The 25,586-nt window shown below is 62.3% G+C and overlaps 1 protein-coding gene and 1 non-coding gene across 2 annotated transcripts; both read left to right on the top strand.

The window, feature by feature from the left end:
- Positions 1–236: 236 nt before the first annotated feature.
- Positions 237–25,561, top strand: LOC117651283 (methyltransferase-like protein 9). The gene is made up of 5 exons (XM_034395148.1): positions 237–829; positions 6,501–6,691; positions 24,735–24,944; positions 25,042–25,220; positions 25,297–25,561. The coding sequence occupies exons 1-5, from the start codon at positions 572–574 to the stop codon at positions 25,506–25,508; spliced, it is 1,050 nt and encodes a 349-aa protein (XP_034251039.1). The 5' UTR covers positions 237–571; the 3' UTR covers positions 25,509–25,561.
- Positions 24,529–24,610, top strand: Trnas-cga. Its single transcript has one exon. It is a non-coding gene; the product is annotated as a tRNA-Ser (tRNA).
- Positions 25,562–25,586: the final 25 nt, after the last annotated feature.

Genomic DNA, 25,586 nt, shown 5'->3' with positions numbered 1-25,586 from the left:
GAGCATCGACTCAGCGCCAGTGGGCTGATTCCGAGAGTCGTCTGCGTCACTTTGTCTCTCTCGCACCGATACGGCACGCCCCATGAGAGCGAGAGAGACAGAGCGTCGAAACCGACTCTCGGAATCAGTCCGCAGGCCGGGCGAGGCCGCCTCGTTGCCGCTGCCGTGGCCGCGCCGCGCTTCGAACTCGGCGCGCCTTCCCGCCCGCCGGCCGTAGTTCGCGGCGTCGCCGCTGGGTGGCGGTAAATCCGCCGCCACCTCCATCATGGCTGCCTGCTGTCGCTGTTGTTTGTTTTGATCGCGCGAATCGTTTCGCGTCGAGTTTCCCGCGTGACTGGGCCGATAGCAAGTGTCTCAAAGTGATCCTGGATCGTTATCAGGCGTGTTTTCTGTGATGTCATCGCGCGGAAGTGCCGCGGTGCTCTGAAGCGGTCGCTGAAAGTGGCCTGTGACGTGTACATAACCTCCGAACCTCTCATCCTTTCCATCGGCGAACAAGCGGCCTGCTTTTCCGTGGTTGTGTCAGGGGCTAGAGAGATTGCCACGCACTGCTTACATTCAAAGCCTGAAAATGAAGGAAGACTCCGAGCCTTCGCATGGCGTCGGGAACTCCCAGTGTACAGAGCCTCAGTCCACGCCCCAGCCAGGGCCTACAATGGAAACACACAATGTGCAGCCAGTGATCCCCGACTGTGACTGCGGCTTCACCCATGCTCAAGATTCCAATGCCACTGTACCTCTCAGGCTGCGTAGAGGTGGGTCTCTGGCTCGCACTCTGTACCGCAAGACTGTCGCAGACAACGAGCTGAGACATATGAACAAAGCTGTGGTAAGTTTGACTCAAATAACGTTGCTTAGATACTCCAGTGACTTTCATACAAATATCTTTTCAGTAATGTATATTGTCCCTCCTATGATTATGTATCTTACCTGGCTATTTAACTGTAATCTAACTCGTGTACTTTCCCGGTGCAAACTAAGAAGCCAATGGCGAAAACTCGTAGATTACCGTTATAAGCACTCAACAAATGGATAGTTTCTCATCATGGATCTCTGGGCTGACTCTGTGTTATCTCAGCGCACTAACACCTCTCTCTCTTATATCTGCTAATCCAAAGTACTGCAGAGGTAAAAACAGAATAAAAATTAGGCTTCCTGTTTTTTGGGGAGGAGCTGAAGTATTCCAGTAACCGTGGTGCATCCATGAGATGTTGCATCATAAAGTTAATAAACCTATCCAAACACACATCATACCACTATTTTTTTATTTTTTTATGGTTTCTGAACTTTGTCCATTAGTCAACAAACTTTGACAGATCTTTTTTTTTTAATTTTTCTAATAATTTGAGTTTGTTATTTGTGTACTTATGGATGGCCAAAAGGGGAGGGGGGCGTGCTGAACGCCTCGCCGCTTGGCTGGCTAGGGCTAGGGCACGCCGGGGCACGCCGGGGCACGCTAGGACAGAGGCGCGCGGCGCGGCGCGGCCTCGTCGGACGTAATGGCGATCCGGCCAGTCTCGTCCTCGTGATTCCTCGGACTCCTCGGAATCGAAATGAGAAAGTAAATTAGATAATCACGCGTCCATTGCGGCCTGTTCTTGTTGATGATGTATTGGCAGGGATTGGCAGCCCCCCTCCCCCTCCCCTTCCCTCCACTTATCCCCGCCAAGAGTCAAGTCAGTCAAACCGTTTGGTGAGCTGATCTACATTTGAATGGCAGACTGGCGGTCAGCTCGTCTAATAGTAGCGAACCCGCGGCCTGGCCCTGCCGGCCCTGCTGCTGCACGCCGCCACACTGCACGCGGCACGCACCGGGACTGGGGCCTTTCCTCCGTCATTCATTCCAAAAGGGGCCGCTGCTGCCGCACTGCCGCCGTTGCGCCCCCAGCCGAGCGGCGATGATTCCGAGCGAGTTGTCCGGCTGCCCTCGCTCTGTCTCTCTCGCACTCACGTGGCGTTGCGTGTGGGCGCGAGAGAGGCAGCCACGGCAGGACCGCTCGGAATGGCTCTGCAACTCTGCCGCGTCGCGCTCTACGAACGGCCAACTCTATCTGCCCGACGACTCGCTGTCGCCGTCTGTCGAGCTGGATTCGGCCGAGGTGCGCGTCGGCCCAGCGTGCCTGCAGTGTCGCCCCGTGTCGCCCTCGTCCCGCCCCTTCCTGGTCCAGGCCCTGGAGGCCTCGGTCGTCTCCAGCCGTCGGCGAAATGGATAATTTCAAGCCGCGGCCGGCCAGGCCGGCCAGGCCGGGTGTGCCGCGATGCGATGGCGCGGTCGTGGCCACTTTGCTGGTGGGCCCGATCGGTGGGTCCGGTGGGCCCGCGGCCGCGGCGCCTGTCCATAAGGACACGTGCGGGCCGCGTTGTGGTGGCCGCCCCGCCGCGCCGCGCCCCGCCCCGCCCCCCAGGCAAAACGCACTGGCAGAGGCAATCCCAGCGGGATCCGTGACTTGGGAGGAGGCGGAGGGGCAGCGGGCTTATGGCTGCCTCGCTGCCTCGCTGCAATTGGATTCCAATTCTAATCTATTAGGGCTGATTATCGGCCGGAAGAAAATAACGAATTTCACTGAATGCTAATCAATGCCGGCAGGCCGCGGCAGGCAGGCTGGCCTTGCCAAATGACGCGTCCGTTAGAAAGTATTTCGAGGAGGCGGCGGAGTACGCATGGCGGGGCGGGGCGGGGCGGGGCGGGGCGAGGTGTCGGCGAGGGGGTAGGGCTGTCCCGCCGCGTCCCGAGCGGGCGCCGCTCCGCCGCTCTAAAAGCCAAACGCCGTAGGGTTAATGGAGCGGAGAGGGTGGGAGAAGGGCTCAAGTCATATCGGACCGGAGAGGCGAGGGGAGGGGATGGCAGGAGGTCTCAACGCGCTAACCTATTCCATCCCCTTCATTCCCGCGACTCTGCCTTACCCCTTCCAGCCTCGCAGCCTCGCCGCCTTCCAGCCGCACAAGTAGGTCGCCGAGAAGGAGTTTCCGATGCGGCGGGCGGGCCGTGTGGGCGGGGTGGCGCGCCATGGCGGGGTCCTCGGCCCTGGACGTAACTCCCCGTGAATTGGATCCTTCTTCTTTATCAATACACAACATACATCCAGCCTCCCCGCCTGCCTCCCCGCACGTGTGCCACGGGGCCCCGCCGCCCCGCGCGGCACTGCCACTGCGAGGGACGTCTGAATCAATAAGGAGGGCGTCTGCATGCGCAATGCTGTGCGCCGCGTGCGGAGCAGCGCGGGGCCTGGCGGGGCCTGGCGGGGCGCGACGAAAAAAGAAAGAGGGCCGGTATTTGAACCCGGCGACGTGCGTGACTTGGGGGCGGAAGTCGTTTTGGAGTCGCGGGGAAGGAGTGGCAAGGCAAGGGGCGGCGCGCGGATGCTTGCGGCATTGTCGTGTTTCGGCGACGCGTCATCTGGACGGGCCAATTAAACCGCATCGTCATCAGGCAGGGCCAAGGCAGGGCCACATTCCGCGCCGCGCCAAAAAAGCCCGGCCGCCGCGCGCCGCCGTGTGAACCCTTGTCACGCGTTGTGTGGCGGGGCGGCCGAAACCGGCCGAAACAGGGCGAACCCAACCCTTCATTTTGCCGGCCTCACCTGGCCGGGGCCCGAAGGGAGAGTTCTCTCACTCAAAAGTTTGATATTCACAGATCGTTTGAATGTGTCGCATTGTTTGTCGCGTTGTTTCCTGGCGGGTTTGACGCGAATTGTCTGCTCTGGGCTGGTGCTGGGCCTCGTCGCGCGCTACGCGGTGCCTCGCAGTGTAGTGACGCCGGCCCGCACCCCGCCAAGCACCGCCAAGCCGGCAGTGATTCATTCATTCATTCGTTCATTGAGGAGGCCGTATGGTCATCTGATGACGGAGGGCGTTCTGGGCCGGAAATAACACATTTGTCCATTGACTAGCTGCGAGCCCTGCGAGCCCCGCAGGCCGCGCCAGTTACACCGGGGCGAGGCGGGGCGGGGGGGAAGCGGCGAGGATGAGGATGATACTAATGAATACATCTCGGATCGCGGGGGCCCGGCTGCTCCCACACAGCCCGTCAGCCAGTCTGGCTGGGGCTGACCGTGGCTGGTCCGGCTGGCCGTATGCAGATGCACGGCGCGCTAAGCGAAGCAGGCAGGATGCAGCCCGCTCGACGCCGGCGTCCCGCGGCCCGGCCCGCCCGCACGGCGCGCACGGCCTGGCACGCAGGGCGCGGCACGGCACGCAAGGCACGCCGGCCTGGCGCCGCCCCGTCTCGCCGCGCCACCCGTTCCACCTCGCTGTTGTAACGTACGAACAAGGTTTTATCTCCCAATCGCCTCCTCGCGTCACAACCTGCGAGTGTGTGTGTGTGTGCGTGTGCGCGCTGCGAGCAAGCAAAGCCCTGCAGGCAGTACGGTTCGAGTACGGTTCGTGACAAGTAGTGCCGAGGTGTAAATCACATCCGAGGGGGAACAAAGGGAGCAAATATTTTGTTTTTAGAGGAGGAACGCTGGGAGGTGCGGACATGCCGGGCAGAGTGTCTGCGGGCTTTACGATCTGCCGTGCCAGATACGAAAATGCACGCGAGGCTGTTGTGGAGACACACACACACACACACAGACGCGCACGTGGACGAGCACTTCGCTGTGGTGGGGGCCCTTGCCAGTAATCTGGCGGTGGTCCGCGGATGCAGCCGTTTGATGCGCTTTGGCCGTCATAAGTCGGAAGAAAGTCCTCCGCCAATAAGTCGGCTGGCGGTCTGGCTGGCGGTCTGGCTGGTCGGCGCGACGTTTCGCGGGCTTCCTGCGCTGTAATAGCTTCTGCTTCCCCGAAGGACCATTGTCAGGCCGAGCGGCCGCCGCCGCCATGCCGCGAAGCCGCGATCGTCATGACGGATAGGTCTTCGATAGGTACCGAGCCTTTTTATATTTCCCCCTTCCTTTTTTTTCTCGTCCTCTTCGACTGGACACTTTTCTCTGCGGACACAAAATAAAAATGGATGACGCGCCGCGACATAAAAGATGAGGAAGATGAAAAGAGAGGTGTCTAGCGAAACCACAAAACACTGGGCAGGCCTCGGCGGGCCCCGGCGGGCCTTTTAGAGACGCCTCGGCGCGTTATCGGGCCGCGCTGCCGCCATGCTGCCGCGTTCGGCCTGATGAGCCGCCACTTACATCAGGGCCTGGACGGCGTGCCCGGCGTGCCCGGCACTGTCGCCGCGATGAGGCGGAACCTGACGCCCGGCACGCCCCGCCCCGCCCCGCCCCGCCCCGCCTGCCGTACTTCCGATCGGCCCATTTATACCAAAGATGACGGCTTGATTGGGCCAATCGTCGCAGCGCCTCAGCGCGTCCGCGTCGCGCCGCGTCCTCGGCCGGCACAGCGGGGACACCGGGGGACACCGGCCCGTCGGCCCTGCCGGGGGTCAAAGTCCGAGCCCAGCCCTTGCTGTACAGTGTGCCGATTCAGACTGCAGTTTGCGCCAGGCTGTTGGGACTCGTCCCCGGGGCGGGCGAAGTCCGTGTGCATGACATGAACGCGAACTGTTTTGTGCCAGAGTTAAATTGTATGTAAGTGTATGTAAGTTCATTCTTGTCCGCTTGCGATTCTGTTGTTGCATCTGCTCGCCAGAACAGAGGTCTCCTACACTCTGAGTATGTGTGTGTGTGGGGGGGGGAGGGGGCGCGAAAGTTGCGCAATCTGCGTGAGCGCTCGCCCAGCCCCTCAGCGGGGCCGGGCGGAATCCGGAGCCGGAACTGTCCCTCACGGTTAGTGGAACTGGGGGCACTCGTCTGCTGGCCGGAGCGGCGGCGGAGCGGCGCTGTTTCTGCAAAACGCGGCTCAAAGTGGTGTTTGAAGCGGCGGCGCGGCGGGGCGGCGGGCTACCGTGGGGCCAAAGACCACAGGCATTATGTTTAGCACCGCGAGGGAAAGACAACGGCAGCGCCGTAAAACGCCGGGCCGTCACGCAGACGCGCACACAGTGCGGTGCCACGCGGTGTAGGCCGTGCCCGCCGCCGAGGTGGTCCAGGTCCAGTCTTCCAAGTCCTGTTCTTATCGGTGGCAGTGTCGCCCCGGCCCCGGGTGCCGCCCCCTGGCGACGTCGCCGTCCTCCTCAAGTCCGCGCCGTCCGCGCCGTCCTGGGCGTCGCCTCGCCGTCGGCCCTGCCGGCCGGCCGGTGCATCGCCGCCGTTGACGCGCTTTACTGCAGTGCCGTTAAAGTGCATAACGACTGCAACTGTGCAGCGCGGCGCGGCACGGCGTCGCGGCGGCAGGCGTCGTGGAGGCGCGAGGCTGGCCGCGCCGCTGCCTTACCGGGCCTTAATTACAGGGCGGCCAGCCAACGCGGCCAACGCGGCCAACGCGGGGCCGAGGGGTTGCTCCCGGAACGTCTTGTTAAATTGTTGTACTGCTTCGTCCCTTCGTCGTAAAAACGCGCGGTCAAAGTACGGGGCTGTTTAGCCGTAAAAGGAATGCAGCTGCGTCGGAACAATTACAAAATTTGTCATTGTGGCTTTGTCTCTGACGCTCCTTTTTGTTGGTTTCAGTGGTACCAGACCAGGCTGGCGGGCTGCTCGGCCGCGGTGAGGGACTGCTTCGTGAGGATGGACTGCGACGAGGAGACCGAGGCGTTCCTCGCCGACGCCGAGGCCAAGTCCGAGAGCATCCTGCTGCAGCTCTGGTACTCGCTGGTCAAGCTGCTGCTGGGCTGGTTCTTCACCCAGACGTCCCTCAACGGGTGAGTGTGGCCGGCGCCTACCTGCGCCTGCCCATGGCATGGCCCATGGCCCCATGACTGCCTTTCTCTCATTCGACCAGGGGCGCGTTCGGCGTCCCCGTCCTGGACCCATTCATGGAGGCCCTCTGCTTGCTCGGCGCCCTCATGGCTTCAATGCGTTTAGGCCGCGCGGACCCTCATTCATATTTCGATCACAAATAACAGCGCAGTTGGGCCGTGACCCCCCCCCCCCCCCCGCATCTTCCAGATTCGTTCCAGCGCCTGAATAGAGGAGGCGTCACTCGGAAGCCGACAGCTCATCCTCTGCTAAAGAAAGATGGCCGCTTTATACATAATGGGGCGCCTGCAATTTGGCTGCAGCCTTGCCTGTGTTGCCGCGGACCGCGGACCGTTCGCCGTCTTTTGTGGATTTTTCGCCGGCCCGGCGCGGCGTGGCGGGTTCCGTTCGGCGGCGCGCTGCACCGCGCTTACGGCCGGGCCCCCGCCATGAATGAGCGCCCGACTGAATGGCCCCAGTCCCTACACTCATTACGCCATGGCGTGGCCGTGGCCGGGCCGCCACTCTTCACACCTCCAGCGTCCAGCGAGGCGTCCAGCGAGGCGCCCTGCGCCAGTCCGCGGCCGCGCTGGGTGACGGCCTGCCAAGGGCCATTTTGGCGCGCTGCCCTGGGCCCTGGCTGGGCCCTGGCTGGGCCCTGGCTGGGCCCTGGCTGGGCCCTGGCTGGTCCCTGGCTGGGCCCTGGCTGGGCCCTGGCTGGGCCCTGGCTGGGCCCTGGCTGGGCCCTGGATCGCTGAAGTCCATTACTTCAGCCTGGTCACCGTGACGCGTCCCACGGCCCCCCATCCTCATCCCGCTCTTTTCCCCCGAGAGCTAATTTTAATTAAAACGTTCCCCGTCCACCTGATTGGATGAGGGACGACCGGTGCGCGGTGCTCGTCTTTTTTGGGTGTGTTGTTTTTGACTTCTTGTTGTCTCTGGCCCGAACTTTTTTGGTCTCCGTCCGCGCCGCGGTTCGGGCAGTGCGACGTAGTGGCTGCAGTCACCGCTGGCTGTCAATCGCTGGCCGCCGGAAAGGGCAGCCCACCGTCGCGGCAGTGTGAGTCCGTCCCCCGTCCCCCCCCCCCTCGCAGCGACACTCGCAGCGACAGGCGTAACCAAAGCACGTGATTAGCCACCCCGCCTGCAGTGCCCGCAGTGCCTGCATCTCGGTGCAGTGCCGCAGCGCAGGCTCGGCCGCGCGGCGCCATTAGCGCGACATGTGTCAATCATTAGGCCTTGTACGCCACGGCGCGGCACTGCACTGCTGCCGGTGACTCACGCGCTCCTTTCACCGCGCGAATGCCTTGCAGGGCCTCGCCGCCGCGCCTCGCCGCCGCGCCTTGCCAGCCTGATGGTGCGACCGCGGGGCGGGGCCGCGGGGGCGTCCGTCGTCCGGCAGCGCCGTGGGCGCCACCCCGAGGACGGCCGCCACACCGCGCGCACCGCGGCCAGAGGCGGGGTGCGGAGGGGATCAACAAGTGTGCCGTGGAGGACGACGAGGGCGCCGCCAGCCTGCGCCAGCCTGCGCCAGCCCCGCCGATTGTTCGGCCCGGAGCGCCGGCAGCGTCGGCGGCATGGCGGCGGCGTCTCGGCCTGCTTATGCAAATGTGGCCAAAATAATTCTCTCCAAGCGCCCTAAGGGGGCCGTGTGCTTATTGTCCATTCGCCCCGTGCGCGCGCGCGCTTGTGTGTGTGTGTTTGAGCGCGCACGGCAGCGACTGGCAGGTGGTAATGAGTCGAAAATCCGGCACCATTTGGATAAATATTTGGCATTGTTGTTCGGAAATTGAGGCTGTATCTGATCCGCGCCGCACCGCCGCCGCTTCTTTGGCTCTCATTGTGGACCTGGCTGCTGTTTTGTAGTCCTGCCGCCGCCACAGTGGCCACACACACATGTGAAACACACACAGACAAAGCAACGCGCGCGAAAGGAAAGCAAGAGGCGGCGAGAGAGTTATGGTTTTCTTGCTAAAGCCGAACATAAAGGGCTAGATGGGCGATAGCGCGGCTCCAGGCGACAAACAGGCGCTGGAGCGCGCTGGAGCGGCAGGACACCTGGGCAGGGCTGGCGGGGCGGCAGCGAGGCGGCAGGCCGCAATTAGCATACGGGCCCAGTCTCATTATTGCTGCGATGCACCAACAAAGCGATAGGAATTCGGACCAGAGCCGGCCTCTGCCTCAGCCCCGGCCTCAGCCCCGGCCTCAGCCCCGGCCTCAGCCCCGACCTCAGCCCCGACCTCAGCCCTGGCCTCAGCCCCGGCCTCAGCCCCGGCCTCAAACCCGGCCTCAGCCCCGACCTCAGCCCCGACCTCAGCCCTGGCCTCAGCCCCCAAAGACGGTGACGAGGACTGTCCTTGGTTGCGCCATGAATTAGTCATTGATTTCGTCGCCATGGTCCGATCGGAATCGCTTAACCTTGATTATCCGTGTGTGTGTGTGTGTGTGTGTGTGTGTGTGTGTGTGTGTGTGTGTGTGTGCAGCATGCATTATTCGGGGAGGCCGGTGGACGTGACGCAGCCACAGCCCCATTTCGTCTCGGCCATTGAAATGCAGTATTTGAGGGAACCGCGGAGCTGGCTCGCGCTGGCGTTGGCCGCGGGGTGGCAGCGCTGGGCTGCGCAGTGGAGGTCGGGGACGTGGTCGTCCGGCTCGCCCCGCAAGAACACGGGTTCAAGTCATCGCCGCTTTCGCTGTGACTCGTGTGTCGTGTTGCGAGTGTTTGCCGCCCTGACAGGAAAAAAGGCGCGCTGGCCTCTTCTTCCTATTCCGGGGGCGGGAGGCGAGTGAGGGGCCCTGCGGCCGTGCTAACGCTAACGGGGGTTATAAAGTGCGCGGCCCTTAGCGGCCCTGGCTCCGTGCATCTGTCGGATTCCATTCCGCAGACTTATTCCTCTTCATTTTCGAACGAATCGCGCGTGACTGCCGCCCCGTCCGCCCCGTCCGCCCCGTCCTCGTCGCCTCGGTCCTTGACTCGGCGCGGCAGCCCTTGCCGCTGCTGCTCGCGCCGCGCGCCGCGCGCACAATAACAAATAAAATGCAGGAGGGAAAACTCGTTTTAATTTATTATTCCATTCTTCATTCTGATTTCGTTAATTCCGCGCTTGTCCCCCTCTGTTTCCGAGCGTTCAATAAATTGCGGGTGGCGGCGGTGACGGCCGCCGAAGGCCGAAGGGTCCCGAAGGGGTGCGGGGCTCCGGGTAGGCCGCCCCGGCGGGCCCGGGCCGCCCAGCTTCTGTTTATTTGCCATAAATTAGCAGCCCTTTTAATCTTCGCCGAGTACGTCATGCTTTTGTCGTCCGCGCTGCACGTCCGCGCCGTCGCGTTGGCGGCCGTTTGATTTGCGTCCTGGACGTGGCCGTCGCCGAGCCCTCCACGGCCGCGACGAGGGTCCTCCGGGAACAATGTCTGCATTCCGCGTCCAAAATCCCAAAATCCGCGCAATCGGCACCTGTTGACTGACTCTGTTGACTCCTCCGTGTCCACAATGAGTTGGCGGCCCGAGTGTTAGAAACTCGGTTAGAATGCGGGGCCTGCCGCCACGCTGGTGTAAACGCCACGCCGCGCCGCGCGACTCCAATCGAACGAGCAAAAAGACGATGAGCGTCTAGGAAAAAGGGAGCAAAAAGTATATGAACATCGAGCGAGGAAAAGAAAAGTGTAGGCAGGCTGATAATTACAGGCGGAACACCGGTAGCGAAGCGGCAGCGGCAACAATTGTAGCCAACAATGGCGGCGGCTGTATGGAATGTTAATTAACTATATACGCTATTCAATAGAAGCGACCGGCCATTCTCTTTTTAATTTCGGCGTCCGTGTGTGTGAGCGAGAGAGTGTGAGTGCGGCGCGCACGCTCGGCCACCTTTCTAATTAACGCGGCCCGGGCCGGCCACGCTGATTTCCTCCTCGTTTCCTTGTTTTTGCGGCCGTACTTTGGGGCCCTGGTTCGGGGCTGTGACTTTGCGGCCGTACTTTGGGGCCCTGGTTCGGGGCTGTGACTTTGCGGCCGTACTTTGAGGCCCTGGTTCGGGCTGTGACTTTGCCGCGCGCGCAAGTCTCCAGACTGCTTGCATGTATTCAGCTTGAGCCACTTCGTGTTTTGCTGTGCACAATGCAACATGTGTTTGAAACATTTCCTTTTTTTTTTCGAGAATGCAGCGAGATGCCATCTCCTAAAATTGCGAGTTTGGTCATATTTCAGAGCCTACCCGGCGTTCCCTCCCCTCCCCCTCCCCTCGTCCGTGCCGCCGCGCCGTGCTGTCTGGCCTGAGCGTTACCCGCAGACTGGCAGACTCGGAGGAGGCGGTCGTAACTTTCTTCATCTTTTTTGCAGGTTGTGTACCCCGTTCTAAATGGGTGTCATTTATGTCTGAGGAATGCCCTCATGTTTACCGGCCCTTCGTCGTGCGTTTGTTCGCTCGGGATGGATTTTGCCGTGAGTCAGCGCGCCGAGGGCCGAGGGATTGACGGCTCGTAGTGCCAAGTGCTTCCAAGAACCTCTACTTAATTTTTATTTTCGTATTCCGGACCTGAGGAGGTGTTGCGAAGTGTGCCGGGCGACCTGTTGAGGAGGTGTTGCGTAGTGTGTCGGGCGACCTGCTCAGGCAGACAACTCGGGGCGCGTTCTGCGCTTCGAAGCAAACAAGTAGCATTTTCCATTTGGTTGCTCTTCGGACCCGAGTCTGTCAGCAGCGCCATGATTCGGGTTTTGTTCCAGGACTATGTGAAGCGGAAAAAGAGTTTTGAGGTCTTTCTTGGGCTGCCTCGCTTGCCTGCCGGGGCACTCCGCCCGCGGCACCGCCCGATCAGAAGTTGACGCAAGTTTGCGACAGTTTGCGCGCGGACCCGGAGTGCGGGCCTGCGGGGCCCTGCGGCCTGCGGGGCCCTGCGGCCTGCGGGGCCCTGCGGCCTGCGGGGCCCTGCGGCCTGCGGGGCCCTGCGGCCTGCGGGGCCCTGCGGCCTGCGGGGCCCTGCGGCCTGCGGGGCCCTGCGGCACGTCGTGACGGAGACGGACGTGCGGCCGGAGCGGCCCGGCCGGGACTGGCGAGGGACAGCCGATGGATCCAAAGCCGTGCCGATGCAACGCAAGCGGCGCGCCGATGCGGCGATAGGCGCTGCTGTCGCTCAAGCGGCGGAGCGGCGCGAAGGTCAGCATCCTCCGCTGCGCGTTGCTCGCTGCGCGTTTGCTTTGGCTTTGGCCGGGCGGTAGCCGGTGCCGTTGCTCATCGCGCCTCCTCCCGGCCGCGGCTTTTAATCAGTTTGGCGGCCGCGGTGCCGCGGTGCGGTGTACGGTAGCGCCGCACGCCGTCGGATTAATGAAGCCGCGGCTGAAAGGACGCCGTTAATGAATGAACTGCCGTGGACGCGGACGGCGCGGACGGCGCGGTGGTGGGGACGGGCTGCTGGTCATTGAGTGTCTCTATCCCTATCCCCATTCACTAGCGCAGGTACTAGCGGCTGGCCACATCAGACACGCCCGAGACGCTCCGCTCCGCTTCCTTTCGGCAGTAGGAACAAGATTTAAAGAAGAAAAAAACAGTTTTAATTATTGTTGGAGGTGCCGGCATCAGAACCAAGAGTTTAGGCAAAGGGAAAAAATATAACCGAGAGGGGGAAAGGTGTGACTTCCATGAGGAGGCCTCCGGTAGTGCAACGCACTTTATCCATCGATATCAAGGTGGACAGGGAGGTGCGTCACTGCAGTCTGCCCTGCCCCCCTTCTCTCTCTCTCTCTCTCTCTCTCTCTCTCTCTCTCTCTCTCTCTCTCTCTCTCTCTCTCTCTCTCTCTCTCTCTCTCACTGTGAGTCAGAGCCCCCGGTGTGTCGTATCTCTCGGTGCGTGCTGCGACCAGTGAGCCTATTATGTTAACTCGCTGTTTAAAAAGCGGCCCTTCCTTGTTAGCGTTTGTCAAACGCTGTTTTTCCCTCTTTTTGCCCGGCATCGCTTTGGGCTTCTGGTTTTGCGCGGCGTTGTGTGTGTGCGAGAGAGAGAGTGCGACACAGAGCGCGCGCGCGCGCTTGTGAGTCGGATGCCCCTCGCGTACTGGTGGCTCTGTGTGTGAGTGTGGATGGCGACCCGTTGCCCTTTTATTAACATTTGGAATGCTGAAAGTCTTTTGCACCGCCACACCGCGGTACAGCCTGCTGGCGTGGGGGCCCCTCCTCTGGGCCCGGGCCCCACAGTGGCCCCGCCGGCCCCGCAGTGGCCCCACCGGGGGCCTGGGAGTGGCTTAATGAGCGTGGCTGCCATTTTGCGCCGTGCCGAGGGGCCGACGGGGACCGTGTCGATGGAGAGCGTGTCTCTCCCAGAAAGGAAGGCTGCGTCAGGCCGTGTCCAGCCCCGTCCTGACACCCCCGCGGCCGCGCTGGCCGGCCTGCTGGCCGAGGCGGCCCAGGCAGCCAGCCAAGGCCGGCACGGACGACGCTCGAATGTCAAGCGAGGCTGCTGCTGCTGCAGCGCTGTCTTCTTGGTCCGAACGGCCGAACCCGTTTGCAGCCGGGACTCCGGACTCCGCCCCGCGGTCTGCGCTGCCGCCGGGCCGCCCGGCGCAGCCTGGCGACGCTCGCTGCCTGGAAATCGTCCCTCAGTTCTCAGAAGCGGCGATCCAGGCGGAGCGGCGTCGCCCGGGTTGCCTACCCCGCGTTGGTCGGGCGGCGGGGTGGCGGCCGGGTTGCCTACCCCGCGTTGGTCGGGCGGCGGGGTGGCGGCCGGGTTGCCTACCCCACGTTGGTCGGGCGGCGGGGTGGCGGCCGGGTTGCCTACCCCGCGTTGGTCGGGCGGCGGGGTGGCGGCCGGGTTGCCTACCCCACGTTGGTCGGGCGGCGGGGTGGCGGCCGGGTTGCCTACCCCGCGTTGGTCGGGCGGCGGGGTGGCGGCCGGGTTGCCTACCCCGCGTTGCTCGGGCGGCGGGGTGGCGGCCGGGTTGCCTACCCCGCGTTGCTCGGGCGGCGGGGTGGCGGCCGGGTTGCCTACCCCGCGTTGGTCGGGCGGCGGGGTGGCGGCCGGGTTGCCTACCCCACGTTAGTCGGGCGGCGGCCGGTAGTTTTCTTTGGAGTTTTATTTGCGTGCGCCTTAAATCACGGCGCTTGCCGTTTGGCGCTTGCCGATTTGCGCTTTCGCAGAAGGCCGAGCCTGGAAATTACAGTCCACGCCTGTTACTCGCACTTGTCCGAGTCAGGCGGAGTCGGGCGCAGTGAGCGCACACAATGCATCATCCTCTTTTCGAGCCGCTGCTGCAGCATGCTGGAATGTATCGGCCCTTCTGTACACTGCGGTCGCGACTTATGACTCGTCTTTGTTTTGTTCGCCTGCGTCTGCTTGCGTCTGCTTGGCGACGGAAAAAATGGGAAGGACAAAGAAAGATGCGGGCGATATTAATGCGTGCTCGGACACGACGACGACGTCGACGGCTTCGGGCAGTGTCCATCCTGGTCCAGCCCGGTCCAGGGCCGCAGCGCGTCGCTCGCTCAGCGTGAGTCATCCCTTCCCTATGCCAGCCCTGTGCCAGCCCTATGCCAGCCCTATGCCGGCACCGCTCGGCCCCGGCCCGGCACTACGCGCTGCTGTTCCGCGAAAACAAATAACAGCCACCTGTACCGGGTAGCGCCGTAGCGCCACGACGGGCCGTTCGCAGCGCCAAGGCAGCGCGCTAGGAATGCCTTTCGCGGGAGGAGCTCCTCTTCGCCTCCGAGGGTGGCTGTCGCCCTGGCCGTCGCCTGTCGCGGCGCCGATACTGCTGTGAAAGGCGAGCCACCCGCGCCGCTGCCGCGCAACCCTTTGAGTCGCAGCTCGCAGCACTCGCAGTTCGCCGGGCCCCAGCCACTGCCCCAGCCACTGCCCCAGCCCGCCAGCCACCGGCCGCCGTGCCCGTTTTATGTCCGCCGTGTTGCAGGCCGCGCAGACGGTAATGGTGTGACAAAGGCGCGTATGATGTTTCGACAGCGCGGCGGCGCGTGATTTACACGTTACACTTTGTTGCACTCATCACGGCACGGCTGCCACGGCCGCCACGGCCCGTGCGCAGTGCGCTGCAGTCTGCAGTGCACTTGTCTGCCCTGATTTATCCCCGGCCCGCAATTTGCCTGCCGTGGCGTGCCATGCCCTGCCGTGCCCTGCCGTGCCCTCTCCCTGCGTGCCTGTTGCTTTCATTACGCCTGCCGATTGCTCAAATCGGGAAGACTGTCTCGGCGATAATTTGCCGACGGCCGCGTTTTACAGCCGTCCGTCCGTCGGGGCGTCCGGGCCGTCCTGCCCGGCCGCTCTGCTCCGCTTTGCTGTGATTGTGCGTCTCGGTGTTGCTGCATCCATAACGAGTTGTTTGCTCCCATTGTCGGCCCGGCCTTGGCTGCCTCGGCCTGCAGTGCAGGACCCTGCAGGACCCTGCAGGCTGCACTCCGGGCCTGCAGTGGCGTGCGCGGGGTGGGGGGGTGAGGGGTGGGGGGTCATGGCCCCCCTTCCCTTTGGCCACTAGACAGCCGCCTGGAAGGTAGGCAAATTGCGTCACTTTCCCCCTGTAAGTAGGCAAAAAGCATGGCTTGACAACCCCCCTTTTTTAAAAAAAAATTTCTACGCACGCCACTGGGGGCCATGGGGGCCATGGGCCATGGGGGCCATGGGCCATGGGGGCCATGGGCCATGGGGGCCATGGGGGCCATGGGCCATGGGGGCCATGGGCCATGGCAGCGCGGCCTGCGTGCAACACGGCCAGGACGCACAGGGTAGCCGCGGCCCGCCTCGGCCCCGACCCGCCGCCGCCAAGGTGCGTCAGACGCCCGCACCGCGAGCCGTAGCGTGTCGCGCTCCGCACTCTCCTGCCGAAATCTCCTTTTCCTTTTCCGTGATGTTGGGACCCAAACTAACCCTTCGATCGCAATATAAACCGAATAAAACCGCACCGGAGTGCCGCCACGGCGCGCCACGGCCACGGGGACCGACGGAGACCGACGCGGACCCGGCGACATCACAGGCATTCCGCTGCGGAAAGGGTGGAGCCAGAAAGGGAGAAACCGAAAGCAGAATTTGCAGCGTAGCCGCGCGGCAGCGCCCTTTGGCTGGCCATGGGAACAGCGAAGGGCGAGTGCGAGGCGAGCGCCACGGCGAGCGCCCGCAGAGAGCAAGGTTTCCCGTTTCCGTTTCGCGGGCCGCACCCCCGCACCGGCGGCTGCAGGAAAGTGTGCACGCTTTGTGCCGGCGGCGGCCGGCGGCGCCTGCCCAGCGGAGTGCGGTGCTGCGCGCGGTGTGCCCGCCTTGGAAGTGTCCCCCGACCGCGCGGCGTGTGCTCCGCCCGCTCCGCCAGGCGAGTGGCGCTCCACTGTCGCCGGACGCGCGGCGTGCGGCCTGGGGTGGGACGGCCCTTGCCCCCTGCATCTGCAGCCCCTCCAAGTCGTCGCCGTGGCCGCCGGACCAACGACCGACTTTGGCGGTGCTCTGGCCTCCCTGGCCGCTGTGCCCCGGCACCAGGACCCAGGACCCAGGTCGCTGAACCCGCCTCCTTCGTCCACGAGTCCACTGGTTCGGCAGAGCGCGCAGTTTCGCCGTCGGTTCCGCGGGCCTGCCGACGTGGCCGACGTGCGAGTGCGGCGACGGCCCGACGCGCTGTCGGACGCGGTCGGGCCGTAGCGCACCTCTTGATGGGCTCTTCGCACATTTTAATGCCTCTTCTTACATCTAGACGGCTTAATCACCGCAACCGTGTCTCGGCGCGGCACGGCACGACGCGGGGAAGTTTGATGGCCGAATGGCGAGAGAAAAGGCGTGAATTATACCAACAACGATGCATGGTCTCCATTTCCGCGATTTGGTGTTTTCTCCTCGTGTTCTTTTGTTGTTGTTTTTGTTGTTGCCTGCTGCAGTCGGTGCGGGACCATCCTCACGGCCGACGGGCGCTAAAGCGATTATAACGCGCCGCCAATTTGAGGCTAATTTACGGGATAACGCGACGCTTTTATTAATTTGCTGGCCGCGATAAATTGTGCTCATAATGTCGTGGGTTAATGTCGAGGACGTGCAGAAAGGGGGGAGGGAGACAGAGAGAGAGAGAGAGAGAGAGAGAGAGAGAGGGGGGGGGGCCTCGCTTTAGGAACAAGAATACAAATAGGCAGTATCTAGTAGTGCAGCGTCGAGGCGGGCCTGTGGGGGTGGCGGTGGCTGAACGGTGCTTCCGTGGATTCTTTCATTGCGCCCCTCGACGTTTTGTGCGCGAACGCGGAGAGGAGCCTCTCCGAGGACTTTATGACGGGCAGGCTTTGAAATGGACCCGGCGCAGGCCCGGCCCAGGCAGACCCGGCCCGTCGCGGTGCGTATTAAATTGCGCACTGCTCCGCGCTGCCGCTGTACGTGTCGCAGCCTTGGTCGCAGCCGCCTTTGCATTCCCGCTCCACTTTATTGGCTGCCGTCGGACGGCGTTAATTTCGGCCCCGGCTGACCTCTCACCTGCAGACTGATTCCGAGAGTCGTTTTCGTCGCGCTGTCTCGCTCGCACTCGTGGGGAGTCCCGTTTGGGCGCGAGAGAGACAGAGCGACGAGGACACTCGGAGTCAGTCTCCTGTGCGCGGTGCCGCCTCCATGCCGCCATGCTGCCGCCAGCGCCCCGCCGCGCGGTGACGGCGGGAGTCGCCGAGGCGGAGGGATGAAAGAGCCCCCCACCCCGCCTCAAGGAGAGAGTGCTCAAAAGGCAAGGTAACCAAAGGGTGGGATGGGTCGGGGCGCTGCTGCGTGGCGCTGTGGCGTATGTGGGATTGGAATGAACGTTTTGTCAGTTTTCATTATTTGAAGAAAATCATTGCATTTTGAATTTTTTGTGGTTGAAACAAGGTTAGTTGCACTAGTTATTTGCTTCGCCTTGTGGCCCGAGTTTGGTCGCCACGTCCGCGTCCAGGCGGCTGCCGTCCCGCCCTGCCCAGCCGCCCTCTGCACGCGAGTCCGCGGATGCAAAATGGGGCTGTGTCGTCGGCCCCGCCGGCATGTGGAAGGCACACATTGGCCCGGCGTGGCCCGGCGTGGCCCGGCGGTAACAGGTCTGTAAAGGCGCCGCGAAGCACCGTGAAGCGCCGCGAAGGGCCTTTGACGCCTTTACGGCTGTTTCATAGACACTTTTCCAGCTTTCATACAGCGCGTGTAGCCCTTTGATGTCCGCGACAACCCTGCTCTCCTCGGCCTGCGCAAGGGCGGCGCGCGGCGGTGCGCTCCAGGGCGGTGGGCAGGCTGGCCTAGGCCGGCCGGCGCGCGGCCCAAGGTACCGACGACAGGCTCGCGGCTTGCCGGCGAGCAGCGCCACGGCCGCGGCTCGCGCCCTACCCGCCGCACCAGGACTGCATAACAGTCCCTTGTCGCCATCTTCCATCTTCCAGCAGCACTCCGTCGAAGGGGTTGCGGACGCAGGCGACGCACGGGGCACGGCGGCAGCGGCTCCAAGGAGTGCGCGCGGCTGGTTAGCGAAATGATGCCATTCGCTCCCCTCCGCGCCCGCGCCGCCCGCTTGCCGTTTTCTGCACATTTCTTCGCCCCTCCCCGCGGCAGCCCTCGAGAACAGAGGGGACTGATCTTAAACGCTGTTAGAATGCAAAATTGGCACGCGCAAAAAGGCGGGGGAAGGAGAACGAAAATGGAAAGCGCAGTGCAGCGGGGATAACTTTTGTAATAAGAATCGGCGGAAGGGTTCGCAATCGAGGGGTGGCTGGGCTTGGCGGCTGCCGCTGGCTGCCGGGGACGCGCCGTAGTGGCCGCACCCTAGTGCAACTTGTGCAGTTTATCAACGGGCGTCGTTGGCCGACATCGCCGACATCTTAGTCGCCTCTGGCTGCGGGCCTGCGGGCCGGGCCGCATGCGGAGCGCGGTGCGAGTCTCGAGTGGCTTTGCGTTTCAGGCGCCGTGCGCTTCGCCTCGCCGCTCCGCCGGCCTCCGCCATAACCTGATTGGCCATGCCCCCGTGCAGCCCCTCACCCCGATTCACCTCTCTTCCGAGCGTTTCCCTCAAAACCGCACTTTTGAACCAGCCAGGCGGCCAGGCCCCTGCTAGTCCCCGGTCCCCAGGGAGGGCAGCGCAGCGGGGTGTCTAGTCGCGCTTCTCGCGTCGCCCGAAGTGAGCATGCCGGCAGGCGAGGCGCCGGAAAGTTTGAAAATTAGCCAGCACAACAGCAGCAGACGAGTTGAGGCCCGTGCTGGAGGCCCGCCCTCGAGGCCCGTTCCAGAGTCCGTCCTGGAGGCCCATATGTCCTGGAATATCGGGGATGCCGGCCCCGTCCTGGAGTATCCTGAATGCCCATCCCGTCCTGGAGTATCCTGGAGGCCAGTCCTGGAGGCCCGTCCTGGAGGCCCGTCCTGGAGGCCCGTCCTGGAGTCCTGTGCTGGAGGCCCGGCCTGCTGCAACGCGGCTAAGTTCCGCCGTCTAATTGCCAACTTGTTGAGGCCCTGGGCCCCAGGCCCTGGCCCTGGCCCTGCGCTTGTCGCACCGGCCTGGGCACCGGCTCGGCCCAAAACTTTGCCGTCCAGGTTCGCGCCCTAGCAAGGCCTCGTGCTGCAGCGCTCATTTACGTCTGCCGGTGAGCGAGCGCGCGCGCACTCAGACACACGCATGCGCGCTCACTCGCACTTACCCGCACACACACATGCACGCTCGTCTCGAAGCCAAGCCGGCAACTCAGGTGAAGGGCGGGCAGAGGGGAGGGAGGGGAGCCGGATTGACAAGACATGCACAGACGCGGTAAGAATACAGAACGATATCGACCTGGAAGTGGGGGAAGGGCACATCCCACCGCAGCGCACCGCAGCCGGCCCGTCGGGCCGCCGCCACCCCGCTCTGTTTGCTGAATCACATACACCTGCGCCATCTATGTGTGATGAGGGGAAGCCGCGTGGGGCATACGTGGAGGGTTGGGGGAGGGGGAAGGGGGGCAAGCGCCGAGCGCGACGCGGCGTTCGCCAAACTCCGCGGCAGCTTCCCCGAAATTGGCAGGCTTTACACGGAGGACGGGGTATGACGTGGGGCGAAATGAATGGCCATGTGAATCTTTTCCTCTTGTTTCGTCCAGTTTGCTTGTTGTTTTGGCCCCTTTTTTTGCGTGGCGACGCTCCGCGTCAAAGCGGGACGGAGCGACATTTTTGTTTGCTGCCTTTTTTGACTGGCCATGATGATGCCCGCTTGAAACTGCCCTGCCGGCCGCTGCCGCGGCATGCCCGCTGCCGTTGGCGTGCGGTGCGGCGCGCGGTGCACGCCGGTTTTGGGTTATTAAAAAGCGGCTTCGGACGACACAGGGCTTCGGTGACTCATCACCAGCAGAGTTTGCTGTCATTTCCAAGGGAACGCAGGCCGCGCGAGCTGGGCGAAGCAGGGCCAAGCACGACGGCGGAGCAGGGCGTCGTCCTTAGCGGCTCTTTTCGGAAAGCTTGATGTTGGAGCGCTCCGCCACGCCACGCTCCGCCACCGCGCGGCGCCGCCCTAGCCGCCCTCCCTCACATGTAGATGTAGGGGCCGCCGTGGGCCGCGGGGGAGTGGGGGAGGGAGTTATGTCCCCACCACCGCTCCGCCATCATGCCGCACCACGCCACACCATGCAGTGGTTGCCATGGCCACGCTCATCTCCGCGATACCGCGACGCCGCGCGATACAGAACAAATGTAATGTGGCCTGACCGGCTCGCCGCTTGCCCGCCGCTTGCCCGCCTCACCACGGTATTGGCAGTGTCGCCAAACCGAGCCGCAATCGGCGAGATGGCGGCGTAGGCTCGGGGCTGCTCGGGGCCACCTCGAGGGCAGGCTTTGGTGTTTGGGGGAGGCGGCGGACGAGGCGGCGGACGGCGACGCGGAGCCCGAACACGAGGCATACGGCTCACGTGCATCGCGGTAAGCACCCCACGCGGGTACCTCTTGAGGCTCTTGAGGGGCTGTGTGTGTGTGTGCGTGTGTGTGTAGTCGCTGGGGGACCCGGGGGGGAGGGGGGGACCGGGAGGACTGATGAGGTTCGCGACCTCCCGCGAGGCCCTCGGGCAGCGGCGAGGGCGAGGGCGGCGGGGCCTGGAATGGGGAGGGTCGTCGATAGAGTAGTTAGCACTGCCGCCACACACACACACACTCACACACACACACGTGCAGGAGACAGGCGGGCGAACTCATATGTGGCCCTCCCTCCGGCGCGCCGACCAATGGAACGCCGCGGCGGCGAGGCGGCGAGGCGGCGAGGCGACGCGGGGAGGGCGCGGCGGGGCGCACATGCGCAATGACGGACTCGTGAATACTCGCCTTCCCCCCGGTCCCTCTTCAACACAATAACTCTTTCTCTCTCGCTCGCCCGGCCAGGGCCGCGGCCGGGGCTTGGCCCTGGGACGGGGCCTTCGCGCCGCTCCCGTTTTAACTGATATGCGCCAAAAGGGTCGTCTCCGACGCCTCTCTGCGCTGGCGGCGCTGGCGGGCCGGAATGTGGCGTGCGGGCCGTGGCCGTGCCGGCCGTGCGCACAATGGCCTCCGAGTGACTTTAGGCGCGGCGCTACTCGGCGGGCCGGCGGGCAGGGCGCTAGTTTGGCCGCCTCTTAATCCGGGCAGGGAAGGCAGGAAGCCGAGGAAAAAGCAGCAACACGCACAATGGACTCCCAAAGTATGAGGAATTGCCGCGATGACCAGCATGCCGCTGCATCCCGATCCATTGTCGGCCGCCAGCGCCGCTGGCAGGGCTGGCTGCTCGTTGGGGCCTAACTAGCCGTGAAGCTGCAGACCGCGCCCTGGCTGCGTCCTGGCTGCACCCAGGCTGCCGATGCAGAGCCGCCCACTTATTGACGCGGCCGGACACGCCGTCTGGGGCGCTGCTCGGTGCGCCTTGGCGGCTGCCGCGGCCCGGCTGCCACAAAACAAAAGGCATATCGCTGCGCGCACGCCGTGGACGGCGCATCATCGCCGCTTGTTCGCAAACAAGTGTCGCGGGGCGCGGCGGTCCAAAGGGCCCGGCAAAAAGCGGTCGGAACGACGATAATATTTCTCTTCGGAATTATCTCGCGCCACTGAGGAGATGACGCGAAAATAAACTGAGGGCGGTGGCAAGAAAATGACGACGGAGGACGCCCCCTCCCCCTTCTCCCCACCCCTCGCCTGCCCCTCCTCGCCCGCAAAGCGCCGCTGAAGTGAGTGGTGAGTGGGGCGTGTTTTAGTTTCAGTGGACATGGAGCACATTCAGCAGTTCATTAAGCCTTTGGACCTGAGCTCGTCAACGCCCCGAAGAAACGGCATCAGTTTAAACTCTGAACAGTAGCTGTATACTACATGACTAGTTGCTCTTACTACTATGGTTCCGAAGGATGACTGTACATGGTTGAAAATTTTTTCGTAAGTGAAGCAAGTTTGCAGTTTGCAGTACGCCTTCACCTGTTTGTTCAGACTTCGGTATATAGTGGGAGAATGATGGCCATGAAACAGTTTCATACTTTTTCCAATTTGATCCAAGGTTTAGTTTTTCATTGTTGTTTGTCGGTTTAAGGATGATTTTGTGGACCTGAAGCTCATTTTGAGGACCTTCGTACTCGGTACGCCTTTTTGGCGATCCCGCAGTTCGCTGCGCGGACGGCGTGCAGGGCAGACGGTACGGCTTGTTTGAGGGTGGATTCGATTCCAACCCCCATCAACCTTCAGCTGTACACCCATCGATCGAGAGTCAAACACACGCCGCAGGGTGGGAAGGGTTGCCGGATTTGGGCGCAGTGTGCAGAGAGCGAGAGAGAGAGAGGGAGAGAGAGACGAGGGGTGGAGAGAGAGTGTGTGTGTATGCGCGCGCTCTGTCCTCAAATTTGTAAAGGATACCCAAAGGAGCCGAAGGGCTTAAAATGTACGAGCGCCTTGGCCTGCCCGGCCCGGCCCGGCCCGGCACGGCCCTTCCAATGGCTGGAGGATGGGATGGGGTCGCCGTTGAACGAAAGCGCCGGAGACTGTTTGGTTTATATAAAAAATAAAAAGGGAGGGCGCTAAAGGGACGTCCGCGGACAGAAAATGAAGAAAGAGTAAAGTTAAGGGAGAGGGGGTGAGAGGTGAGCCGTCCCCGCGCCCACCCCGCACCGCCCCGCGCACCGCCCCGCGCCACCGCCACCCCTCGCCATGTGTGTACACATACATATACATCATTTATTTGCAAATGGGATGGGAGGGGCGCAAGGGCTACGCCGGGCTAGGCGGCCCCGAGGAGAGGAGATGGAGGGGAGGAGGAAAATGAAGGAGAAGTAGACCATCTCAAGGAATATCGATTTTTGCTTGGCCGCATTGATAGGCAAACGTGTGTGAGTGTGTTAGTATGTGTTAGGGTGGCGCTGTGAGGGCCTCGCCGGCCTCGCTAGGGCGGTGGGGGTGGGACAGACTTGACGCTCATTGGCTGTTCTCCTCGCGACACCGGCTCCCCCCTATCTGCGCGCACCCACACACTAGCAGGGGAAGACGTGGCCGCATGCAAAACACACACCCACACTCATGCACTCATCTTACAGTCCTTTCTTCTTTCTCCTCTGCCTCCCCTTCTTCTCTCGCAGCAGGAATGTGTTTGTTTTTGCCCCGATCTAGTTTTAGTGGTTCGGGCGACTCGGCCGACTCTGCATGGCGTGATACAATGCCCGGCCGCTCGTCGCTCATCCTTTGGTGGCAATCCGTAATGTGCGCTCGCGGTGCCGTTTTCTCTCTCTGTCTCTGTTTCTCTTTCTCTCCCTTCACCCCCCCCCCTTCTTTTTTCTTCCCTCGCCTTGCCCGCGCGTCCTCCGAAACTAAATAAATCATGTCATTTCGCGTTGTGTTTATAATGCATGTATGAGATTCGCCCGGCCACCCTGTCGGTGCCCCCGTTGGTGTTGGTGGGTCCTTGGCGTCCTTGGTCGGTACTGACACACACATCCACCCCATCCGCCCCCTCCCCTCCGTCGCGCCAGGTCTCTCCAAAACGGTTACTGCGACTCCGCAGCGACTTCCGCCCCTCGCGGCTTCTGGCGCACTCGCCGTGGCGTGGCGGCGTGGTATGGCGGCGTGGCGCGCAGGTTCAAGAGCCGCGCGGCCGCGTCGCGCGATGCGCCAAGCGCAAAACTCCAAGAGCCGAGGAGCCGAGCCATCCCGCCGGTTGGTTTTCCTCTTCCGGCATCGACTGGCGGCTAGGCGAGGCGACCCCTGAGGGGGCCAGCCCGGCCCGGCCGCGTGGGAGACTCATACGGCCGAAAGCAGCCGAAAGCAGAGCGCGTGAAAGAAAGGACGCGACGAGAGCGAGACAACCAGACAACCCGGGGCAATTTAATAAGATTTACCTCGGCCCCGCCCGCACCCCTTTCCTTAGGCCCTTCCCCGCGCGAGCCTCCCCACACGCGGCCCTTTTTTACGTCCCTCAAATCCCTTTTTACATCTGGGAATGGGTGAGGTGACAACTCATGCGAAAAGGGCGGCGGCGTGGCCCGGGGTGGGCGGCGGCGGGCGGGGCGGGAGCCTCGGGATGCACTGAGTCGAGGGCGAAGTTACTTCACCTCCGGCATACGACGTTTCCCTCGGAACCACATCTTGGCTTCCCTCGCGGTCTAGCTGTGTCGCCAGTTCGTATCATTTCTCAGTTCCCCAATATTCTACACACTAAAAAGCGTCAAATATGACCCATTGCGTTGGTCTCCACCAACGTTTAAACTCAAACATCCATTCCCGCGCGCGCGTCGTGGCCGTGGGCTCGACGGCGCGCGGTGGTGGCGCCCTCCGTGGGACTGCAATGGAACTGCGCGGCCGGCCGGCGCTACTCCCGTAAGCAGAGACTCCATCCGGGCGGCGCGCTACGCTTAGATGCGGTGGCTTGCCTCCCTCTCTCCCGTCGGCTGTGGTGTCCGAGTGGTTAAGGAGTTTGACTCGAAATCAAATGGGCTCTGCCCGCACAGGTTCGAATCCTGTCCGCAGCGTTAGTTTTTTTTTCGGCTTCTCAAACTGTTTTTTCAACATATATTGTGGATATCCGTAGTACTTGTACCCTCGAGTCGTTCTTCCACTGTTACGTGAGCTGACGGCGCCTTTCGTTTGTTGCAGGTTTCTCGGGCGAGGGTCGATGTTCGTATTCTCTGCGGCCCAGTTCGGCCGGCTACTGGACGGACACGTTGGGCGGCCGGGAGGGCGGCTGTTGGACATCGGTGCGGGAGACGGTGCGGTCACGGTGCGGATAGAGTCCTACTTTGACCAAGTCTCAGTGACTGAAATTTCCGCACCAATGCGGAGGATACTAGCTCGTAGGAAATATAGGTATGCCCTGGACGTTTTTATCTTCAAGTGTTTTTACAGAGCAATTTTTTATGAACCCGTCGCTTTTCTGGTTTTCTTTGTCTGTTTTTTACTTTAGAATCCTTGAAATTGATAATTGGGCAGATGACGGACCCTGGGATGTGATTTCCTGTCTCAATGTATTAGATCGCTGTTCAAGACCAACTGACCTCCTTAGACAGATTCACGAAACTCTGACACCTGGTGGCAGAGCCGTCATCGCTCTGGTTTTGCCCTATCAGCCGTATGTGGAAGTTGGTAAGATGGTTAATGTGTGGAAACTGGCAAACAAGTATTTGTTTGTTCTTTTTTTATGTATAACTTCTCTGCTTAGGCGAAAACCACGAGCCCGAAGAGCGGATGCCAATTCAAGGAAGTTCCTTTGACGAACAGGTGGAGAGCTTTATTGCACACGTCTTAGATCCCGTTGGGTTCCTCGTCGACAAGTGGACTCGTTTGCCGTATCTCTGCGAAGGAGATTTGAACCAAGCTTATTATTGGTTGTCAGACGCCGTGTTTGTTGTGAGAAAAGCGGAGGGTCTATAATTATTTATGAACTTCTGTTTGATGAGGCTTCCAATAAATCCCACCATGTGATACATCTTGTGTTCTATCGATCTTGTC

Source organism: Thrips palmi, unplaced genomic scaffold (assembly GCF_012932325.1).
Source record: "Thrips palmi isolate BJ-2018 unplaced genomic scaffold, TpBJ-2018v1 HiC_scaffold_5, whole genome shotgun sequence".
Taxonomy (NCBI): Eukaryota; Metazoa; Arthropoda; class Insecta; order Thysanoptera; family Thripidae; genus Thrips; species Thrips palmi.
This window is presented reverse-complemented; position numbering and strand designations above follow the sequence as displayed.